General features: G+C 44.6%; 1 protein-coding gene across 1 annotated transcript; it reads right to left on the minus strand.

The window, feature by feature from the left end:
- Window positions 1-585: 585 nt before the first annotated feature.
- Window positions 586-1,442, minus strand: LOC128099467 (histone H3.3A-like). The gene has a single exon (XM_052721437.1). The coding sequence runs from the start codon at window positions 1,355-1,357 to the stop codon at window positions 947-949; it is 411 nt and encodes a 136-aa protein (XP_052577397.1). The 5' UTR covers window positions 1,358-1,442; the 3' UTR covers window positions 586-946.
- Between the last annotated feature and the right edge of the window lie 9,017 nt (window positions 1,443-10,459).

A 10,459-nucleotide genomic window follows, 5' to 3' on the forward strand; every position in this document is an offset into this window, starting at 1 on the left:
CTCAGTAAGTGTCGTCCTGGAGCCTGCTACACCCCAGGGGCCACACCCCTTGGGCAACTCTCTAGTTACTAAGCCTTTACTCCTCTCCCTCTATTGGAACACTTTTCAGTTTCCTTTCCTCCTCTGCCTAGGAGATGCCTGCTAAGTCCTACAGCTTCCTTAAACCCTTCTGGGCCTCTGTGACCTTGTCCCTCCTGTCCCTCAGCTCCCTCCTGGAAGTCTCGCAGCTTCTCTATGCCCTTCTGGGCTTGTCTCTTGCTTCTCAGCTCCCACTTGGAACTTAGAGAAATTCCCTCCATCAGAGTTCATTTTGCGGCCCTTCCTCCTTTCCTCCATAGACTCGGATTTTATCAAAGCCTCACTCTGTTACTACAAACAGCTTAGCCTCAGTACCTTTCGATGGCCTAAATTGGAATGCTCACTTTTCTTTTTTTTTTTTATAGTTTAATGTATTTTAATAGCAAACTTACAGGAACAGCACAGAAGACAGACAACATTAAAAACATGTACTTGCATGTAGGATAACTCAGAAAAGTATAGTGAATGGATGGAATCTACTGTATGATAAAAATGCTATAAACACCATTTAGTTGCCGTCAATAAGAAATTTACTTATTTTAAAAAAATCCAAATGCTGGCATTGTCCAGAAAATTTTAACAGGTTTATTTATAATTGTTATAAAGTTGAACTGTTGAAATGTGTTCACTGAAATATTTTGCTTGCATTAATGCTTTACATCTTGCATTTATATTAAAAATTCACACACAAATGAAAATGGAAAAACTGCCAATACCTGATTTCTGTCCCCTATTTTTCCACTCGCAATCATATACTTAGGTACCTTTTGACCCCATGGAAAAAATATCTAACATTCAGAACTACTGATAACAGGAAGAAGAGGAAAAAAATTTTTGAAAATGAAATGTTTGCCCTCATAGTGGACTCTTAAGCACGTTCTCCGCGTATGCGGCGTGCAAGCTGGATATCTTTTGGCATAATTGTTACACGTTTGGCATGGATAGCACACAGGTTGGTATCTTCAAAAAGGCCAACCAGATAGGCCTCACTTGCCTCCTGCAAAGCACCAATAGCTGCACTCTGGAAGCGCAGATCTTTTTTGAAGTCCTGAGCAATTTCTCGCACCAGACGCTGGAAAGGGAGCTTGCGAATCAGAAGTTCAGTGGACTTCTGATAACGTCTGATTTCACGGAGTGCCACAGTACCAGGCCTGTAACGATGAGGTTTCTTCACCCCTCCAGTAGAGGGCGCACTCTTGCGAGCGGCTTTAGTAGCCAGTTGTTTCCTGGGTGCTTTACCACCGGTGGATTTGCGGGCAGTTTGCTTTGTACGAGCCATGGTATGGGCACCTCCTTACTTACCCCCCTTCTCCTTCGGCTGGAGCTCTGCAAGCGAGAGGCGGCGCTGGCGTTAGGGAGCAGCGGCGGCGTGGCGACGGCTGCGAACACAATTCGGAATGCTCACTTTTCAATGGTGGCATCTTCTGCCACTGCACAAACAAATGACCTGAAAATCTTGCATATCTAAACTTGCTCTCTCCTCTTCTATTTCTTCCTAACTATTGAGATCCCCACCTTTAACCAACATCCTGTCTTAATAGGTTCAGGAAATTGCTCTATATCAGGCTGTCAAAGGCTGATTCAGTTCCCTATAACGCCCTGATCCATCTCTCCTTCACCGGGGATTACCCCCATGTCTGTTTTCTCTATTTTTGTATGTTAATTCCTGTCCTGAAAACAAAAATCATAAAAACAGAGTTTATAAGACTTAAGAAACAGTGCTTATTTCATAAGGTATTAGAGCGGCACCTCCATGTACTCATACAAGAATGTACCTCATACTGGCAACCAAACTTTGTAATATAAGAGTAACCTAGGTGGGATTCATTTTAAAAAGGCACAAAGCAGCCATGGAGAGAAACTGAAGCTTGGCCCTGTGCAACAGGACTGAAGTTCCTGAAGAGAGCCCAGGAGGGGCTATTGGTGAAAGTTCAGCCCAGCTGCAATGAGAGTCTAAGGAAGTGTGTAAAGGTCTGAGGATGTGAAACCTTAAGAAAGTTCTGAGAATCTAAAAAAGTATATAAGGGTCCGAGGACACGAAAGCTTAAGAAAGCTCTGAAGGTATAAGGAAGTGTTTTAAGGCATGTAAATGAACATTCTGGAGGTATGTTGAATATCAGTTTGCTTGACTACCTTGGAGAATGCATGCTGGTTGTGTTTCCCTCCTGATTCAAATGCTCACCCACCATTTGTGGCCTCACCCATTGTCTTATTAGATTCTCTCACCTCACTGCTTGTTAATTTCTCTGAGCCAAATATCACTACCAACCCTTATCTCTTCTACAGACTGTATTAACTCCCCAGAAACACACTTTGTGGGTGCCCTGGATTCTGCAGACTGCGTTAATACCTTAACCCTTAGTCCTACCACCCAGTCCCTATGTCCAAGCACTCACAGTGCCTTGATTCTCTGTGGCACTCAAACTTATCACTGCCTACCTGCTGAATGGCTTGAGACTTGTGCCCTGGTGTTCCATTTTTCCAAAACTAGAGGTGGTACCTGGTGAAAAACTCTTCCTGATTCTCATCACAGTGTTTATAGAGGCATGGCATGACAAACGAGAGTTTCAGGTCATACCTTCTCTAGCAGTTCTGGGTATAACTGCTGGAGTTACCACTGGGGCAGCAGAACTGACTCCTTCCCTGGCTATTTTCCATCGTTGTTCATCCAGGTTCATCCAGGATCTCCAATGGGTAGCTCAGACCATCCTCACCCTCCAGGCCAAATAGACTCACTGGCAGCTGTAATGCTACAAAATCAGTGAGGAAATTTACTAACAGCAGAGAAAGGTGGTCTCTTTCTCTTCCTCAGGGAGGAATGTTGCTTCTATGTTAACCAATTGGGTATGGTAAATGACAAGATCCAACAATTCCAGGTGGATCTCCAAAAACATAAGAAACATCTTGATGCCTCCAGCCAGTGTCTCACTGACAGTCCAATATGGAATTGGATCCTCCCCTTCTTAATCCCCTTTCTCCTCCTTTTCTTAATCATACTAGTTGCACCCTGCCTTATAAACTTCTTGTCTCGATTTCTTCAGTAACAGATTCAAAAGATTTCTAACCAGATTTTAGTTGCTATTCCAAAATTACCAGCCCCTAGCTACAGAGCCAGAGGCCAGTGATTCCCAAGTATATCATGATGATAATGATCAGGTTCATCCAAAGGTCTTTGAAGCCCCAATTCAACAGGAAGTAGTCTAATGAAAACATTGTCTCCCTTTCCTGTAACCTGATTGCTTATCAACATTAAACAAAAAAGAGGGGAATGTAAGCCCCTCAAGGCACACCAGTGTTCAGGCCCCTCTCCCTTGAGGACCTCCTGCTGCCAGGTTCCACCCACAGAACACTCTAACTGCCCTAATCACTTGACCCTGCCCCTAACCTACAGAGTTAAAAAGCCCAAGCTCTGGACTTGAAATCCCACCAATCCCCACCCTGAAAAGCTCTGCCCCACTCCACTCCCAAGAAAAGCTATATAAACCCTGTCTTACGCTCAGTTCTCTGCTGTTTCTTGCCTAAGCAAAGGCAGCCATTATTTTTCTCTCCCAATAAATCTCTTGTGTGAGGTTTGTTGTGTGTGTGTGACTTTATGGTATTCTTTGGCTTCCAGTTGCCAGGATACCTTTCCATTCTAGCTGTAATGCTTACGTGGGTTTCTTCTTCTTCCTCTATTCCTATTATTTGTGTATTTGCTTGGATTTTGTTTATATTTAACATTTTCTTTGACTGAGGTTTTTCTACCTTATTTTCAATGCCTGGGGTCATCTCTTCCATGTCTTGTATTCTGTTGGTGAGGCTTACCTCTAAGGTTTTCGTTTGATTTTGTAAATTTTTTCATTTCCAGTCTTATCACAGTTTGGGTGTTCTTTAATGACTTGTTTTCTAATTTCATGTCTTGAACGATTTTCACTGTTTCCTTCTACTACTGTTCTATTGTGCTTTCACAGATTTCATTGAGGGATTTATTCATATCCTTTTAGGGTCTTTGAATATTCATAATTGCTATTTTGATGTCTTTGTCTTGTGCCTTAGTTGTATTACATTTCTTGGGGTCTGTTTTAGTAGGGTTCCTGGGTTCTGGTGGAGACATTGTCTTGCCTGTTAATATTTGTGTTTTTGTTCTTGTGTCTAGGCATCTGGAGTCTGAAGGATTGAGGTGACTCTAGGTGTTGATATCTGGTCTTATTTTTGTTACATGAGTGTTCCATTCTTTAGTTTCTTTTGCCCTTTCTAGATCTTATGGAAACATGGTGTCTGTGGGTTGCCTGGTAGAGAGTGCATCTGCAGGTTGGTGGGTGGATGTGTGGAATAAAGAAAGACTAGGACAGCCGTGGTCCTCAAGGCCCTGGCTGGTGGGAAGATATCCATCGGCCCACCCTGTACCTTGCAGAGCAGGCCAGGTGGGCCTCATTATGATAAGAAAATATGTGGTGGAGAAACAGGAGAGAAAGAGAGGAGGAATGGTTTATGCACTATGGAAATGCCACCTGGGGCCATGGTCAAAGCCATGAGGAGTAGACTGATGGGAGAGGTCTGCTTGCTACCCAAGCCCACAATGATATCTGGGCTGGGTTGCTGCCAAGAGCCACGTCTGGATCCCTGGTCAGTAGCCAGAGTCTGTATTGCTGTTCATGGCTCCTGTTGCCACTGACGACCATGCTGATTCCAGTGGTCTGTCTCCTAGGGCCGTGTTTGGGTCCAGGGGCCATGTTGCCACTGGTGCAGTGCTGATCTGGGTGGCCTTCACCACCACCTGGGGCCATGGTGACAACCAGACCCAGGCTGCTGCCAAGGTCTATGTCTGGGTCCATGGTCCTCCAACAACCAAGAAGTCTATGTTGATGTCCATGGTCCATGTTGCCACCAAAGTCCACATGAAACCTAGTGTCATGGCTGAAACCCGTGGCCTTGTTGGTGTCCAGGGGCCATGCTGCTGTCAGAGACATCCTGATCCGAGGGGCCAGGGCTACCACCTGGAGCTAGGATGTCATCCAGGCCCAGCTGCTGTCTGGGGACATGTCTGGGTCCATGGCCCAGCTGCAGCTGGGCTCTGGGTTGAAGTCTGTGGCCCAGGATGCCACTAGGGCCCACACAGAGGCCCGTAATCTGGACTGGAGCCTGCAACCTGGTTGGAGTTTGGGGGCCATGCCATAGCAGGGGCCATACAGATCTGGGTGGTCTATGCTGTCACCCGGGAGCCATGGTATCATCTGGGCCCAGGCTGCTACCAAGGGCCATGTCTGGGTCCATGGCCCTATAGCAGCCAGGGCCTGGATTGACATACATGGCTCCTGTTGCCACCAAGGGCCATGAGGATGCCCAGGGTCAGATCAGCCATCTGAGTTCATGTTGGTCTGAGGGTCAGGATGCATACAGATCTGAGTGGCCTACGTTGCTACTTAGTGCCATGGTGACATCCAGGCCAGAGCTGTAGCGAAGGGCCATGTCTGAGTCTGTGTCCCTACTGCAGCCAGGGTCTGTGTTGATGTCCAGGGCTCCTATTCCCATTGAAGGCTGTGCAGATACCCGAGAGAGGGGGCCATGTTGGTGTCTTTGGGCCATATTGCCATTGGGGCCTGTGCTGATCTGAGTGGCCTGCACTGCCACTTGGGGTAAGGGTGACATCCAGACCCAGCTGCTGCCAAGGATCATGTCTGGGTCCGTGGTCCTACCACAGCTGGGGTCTATGCTGAAGTCCGAGTACCATATTGCCACAAAAGGTCACACAGAAACCCAGGGTTGGTGCCACAACCTGAGGCCTTGGTGGTGTATGGCGGCCATACAGCCACCAGAACCATCCTGACCTGAGATGCTTCCACCCAGAGCCAGGATGTCATCCAGGCCCAAACTGGTACCGAGGGCCATGTCTGGGTCTGTGGTCCAGCTGCAGCAGGGGTCTGTGTTGATGTCTGTGGCCTATGTCATTCCAGGAGGGGTCTTAAGAACCATGTAAGATGAATCAGAGGACAATGCTGAGCCAGCCCCACCCTTCACTGGCCCTGGGAAAGCTGGCCTTGCCTCTTGCTGGACACTACAGCAAGAGAGCTGGCCCTGACCCTCACAGGAGAGCTGGCCCCTGCACTTGGGAGAGATGGCCCTACACCTCACCACAGGTGAGGTTGAACTGACCCTGAGGGCATGGACTGACCAGCTCAGCTAGCACCCAGGCCTACAGCTGGGCCTTGGGTTGACTCACCTGTGGGAACCCACAAGTGACTCAGTTTCCCATTTTGAATCTGAAGTCTATTCTGAGTCAATAGAGTTCAAGCTTGCTTGCTCCAGAGCTGTGAGAAAGTCCTGATTAGCCCACAGAGTCTCCTCGAAGGGCTGTGAGAAAGTCCCAATTAGCCCACAGGAAGGAACACACTATCTAGCTAGATGCAGGCTGCTGATGCCAGCAGGGGGTACATCGAGATAGAAAAAGAAACTGCCTGCTCCTTGACACAAGGCAGGCTAGATAGTGGCTGAATGCCTGTGCTGTGTATTGTTCTACCTCTGTCCTTCAAAACTGTACATAAGCTGGCTGTGAAATAAACTCGGGGCTGTCCGGAATTGACTGGCAGACCTCTCGACTCTTTTCTGTCTTCTTCATTGTCTCTTCAATCCAATGCTAGAAACTGCCAGCGTCCCTCAGCTGCCCTATCCTATTTAACTTAGTGTGTTCGTCTAACAACTTCAACGGCTCTTTCACCATTGGAGCCAAAAGCCACATCCTTGATACACCTGTTGTCCTCTCTACCTTCAGATGGCCTCACCTACATCTGAGTAGCCGCAATTTGTCATTCTGTACTTATGCCACCATGGACCCCAGGCAGGCATTGTCACTGCTGCCTCTTCCAGAAAGCCTGGCCGACTGGTTGCCAACATGTCAACCACGGAGATGGAAGGGCCCTGATAGAGGATCCAGTGCCAATGAATGACCAATGGGGTGAAGTGGAGCTGTCTACTTGAATGTCCTGAAGCTTGAGCAGTTCCTCACACTTACTTCTTGTCTGTTTGCACAATTTTATTCAGGGAGTAGTTTGCAGTGAATTTTTCAGATTTCTACAAATTATCTTTTCTCTATCTTTGTCTGTCAGTCCATCTTCTGAACACAAATAGTCTGGAGAATTCTGAAATCTGAGCTCTCATACACTCTAAGAATATCTAGAATTTGCTTTCATCTGCCATCAAGATGATTTCTAATAATTAAAATGTCATGTAGTCCATGTTCTGAAGTGGGATTTGCCAAACTTTTAAATTCAGGCCTCCCTCTGTAAGCATAAAAATATCATGCTTTCCTGGAACATTCAAAATTAAAATTGAACCTCAAAATGCTCACACTGTGGCTATTAGATGTGCAGTTTGGAAGACGACCACTGTATTTCCATGCTGGTGAAGAGACTATACTTATTGAGTAAATGAAGCAGGTCTAAATTTGAGGGATTATTTCTACAGGCCAATACTATAGCTTCCTTACAAAGTCCCCCCAAGGTTGACCTAGACAACAAGGAACACCATAGCGTAGTAGATACACACAACAAATCCCTAACTTCAGAAAGCATGGAAGTTCTTTGAGATACAGCATGGGGTGTATGCATTTGCCCCACAGGCAGGCAATGCACTCTAAGTAGAAGCTGAAAGGAGAAAATAGCTGATAGGAGCCGGGGCTGCACTGTGTATTTTTTACTGATGTCAAAGAACTAGAGCAGCCTAGGGAAAAAAAAACCCATAAAACTATTAGCTAATCATACACACTCAACATGCAGGAGTAAAGAAGTTATGGAAGCTCCTGACCTCTGGAAACTTACAGTCTGTCTGGGCAGACAACAATAAAAACAGAGACACTTGCAAGTCTACAAAGTAAGGCAAGTAAGTGAGTACAGTCGTTTGTAAGTATATAAAATAAGGCAAAAGGAAAGCGATCATAAAAGGTGCACCAGGCAGCTCTTGCCTGGAGAGAGGATTGCGACCGGCTTGCCTGAGGAAGTGTGTCCACTAAGACCTGAAGGGGTGACAGACAGGCAGAGATGAAGGAGGTATGCATGCTGAAGGGTGGTGTGCAAGAGTGTGCTTCTGTTGGTGCACATTGAATCTCCTCTAGAAGATATATAAATTTATTTTTAAGGTGTCATAAATACACTTCCTTATTACTTTATTAGAAATATCTCATTTCCCTATGCTGAATCTACATCATTGATCAAATAATCAATCTTCCTCTAATGGATAAAATGATCACCTTTATTATATATTAATTCACATATTTATTATTTGTGTGGAACAAAATTGTCCCTAAACTTAGCAGTTTAAAGTAGCAGATTGTTTGTGATTTCTTAATGTTTCTGATGGTTAGAAATATTTGAAGGGCTTAGTTAGGTGGTTATTATTCAGGGTCTTTATAAAATATCACATCACATATAAGATGTCAGCTAGTACTGCAGTCACCCAAAGGCTTGACTAGGACTGGGTGATCTGCTTGAAAGATGGTGCCTTAACAGTTTGCCTAGGATGGTTACTGGTATTGAGCTCAAAAATAAAATGTAGCATTCTAGCTAACCTTTTTGTCTCAGGCTGCATGGTCGTCCTACACACACACACACACACACACACACACACACACACACACGAGTTGATGGACACCTCAGCATTCCTCACTGTTGGCAGAAGGTCTCCATTCTCCTGGTAGAGCAGCTCATAAGACGTAAGCTAATTCTCTCCACAATGGAGGCAGAAAGGAGTCAGAAGGAACCCCAAAGAGGACTAGAACATTCATGGATTTTTCATAAAATTGAGTGTATATTCAATTACAAAGAACATACAACTTACACAAATTGAAATTGTTGTCTATAACCTAGTATCTTAAACAATACATAGTTACATCTGCCCTATTCTTTTGATCATACAAATCAGTTCTGATACACTCTGAGAAAATTATACAGAATATGACTACCCAGAGGCAGGGGCCATTGGGAGTTAGCTTGGTAGCTGATGTCACAGACAACAAATGTTAAAGTTGGGCTGGTGAGAAAATTCAGCAAGTAAAGGTACTTGCTGATGAATCTGAAGACCTGAGTTCAGTCCTCAGGACCCACATTGTAGAAGGAGATAACTGACTACTGTTGTCCTCTGACTTCCTTAGGCACACTGTGGTGCTCACAGACCCCACAATATTCACACGAAACAAATAAAATGGAATTTAAAAAAAAATTATAAACAGCCAGTAATTAAAGAATTCCAGAGCAAAGCTGGTGAAGTAGCTCAGTGCATCAGGTGCTTGCTTTGTAAGCTCAAGGACTTGAGTTCAATCTCCACATCTCCCAGTGTATGTGTGTAGAATAAGTCAAATGTGGGGGCACACTCCTCTGGTTCCAGGGCTGGGAGACAGAGATAGACAGACTGCTGTGACTCATTGGAAAGCAAGCCTGGCCTACTCGGTGTGTTCCAGGTCAATGAGAGACCTTGTTACAAGAGAAGGTCAATGGCACATGAGGAATAACACTCAAGGTTGTCCACTGACCTCCATATACATGTGCATGCCCTTGAATATACACAGGTATGTGCACATGCTTGCACACACACACAAAGAAATTAAAAGTAAAACAAAATGTATATACCATCTATACATTTCATAAAGATCAAAGACAATAGTAAATACTTCTCATAATGTGACAAAAAATACATTCAGAAGGTAGTATGATATTATATGTAAAAGCCTGAAAAAGCCAGGCGGTGGTGGTGCACACCTTTAATCCCAGCACTTTGGAGGCAGAGGCAGGCGGATCTCTGAGTTCGAGGCCAGCCTGGGCTACAAAGTGAGTTCCAGGACAGGCTCCAAAGCTACACAGAGAAATCCTTTCTCAAAAAACAAACAAACAAACAAGCCTGAAAAAATGCTTATTGACTTACTAATTTCACTATTTCAATTTTATCCCAAGGAAATACCCATCTGCTCAAAGACAAAAGTTATAACAGGTCTATTTATCACAGTAGTATTTATAATAACAAAGAGTTCATAGAATGGGTTTACAATAGAGGAATTGTTACAATAGAGGAATTGTAAAAAAATGTATAGAGAAAAGTTATTTACATGGGGGATAATCAGATGATATGCAGATGCAAGCTGGTCACAGACGAGATTTTGTAGCCTCAATCTATAAGGAGTTCTTCTGTGTGTTTATGTACAGACAGATCTATATTTCTTGAAGAGGTTCTGGAAGATACACACAATCCTGTTTATTATAGGTTCCTGGGGTGAGTGGAATTCTGGCATTTTGCTTATCTTTAGTTTCTGGTTTCTCAGCAACATATGGCTTTTTATAATAATGGTTTAGTTATAAGAGCATAGTCACATCATGTCTCAATCACAGTGGAAGATAAAAGGATATAAAACATGACTAAT

Source organism: Peromyscus californicus, unplaced genomic scaffold (genome assembly GCF_007827085.1).
Source record: "Peromyscus californicus insignis strain IS unplaced genomic scaffold, ASM782708v3 Scaffold_10__1_contigs__length_136768540, whole genome shotgun sequence".
NCBI lineage: Eukaryota > Metazoa > Chordata > Mammalia > Rodentia > Cricetidae > Peromyscus > Peromyscus californicus.

Excerpts from the sequence above, each read along its gene's own strand:
- LOC128099467 (XM_052721437.1), bottom strand. The coding sequence starts at position 1,357 with ATGGCTCGTACAAAGCAAACTGCCCGCAAATCCACCGGTGGTAAAGCA.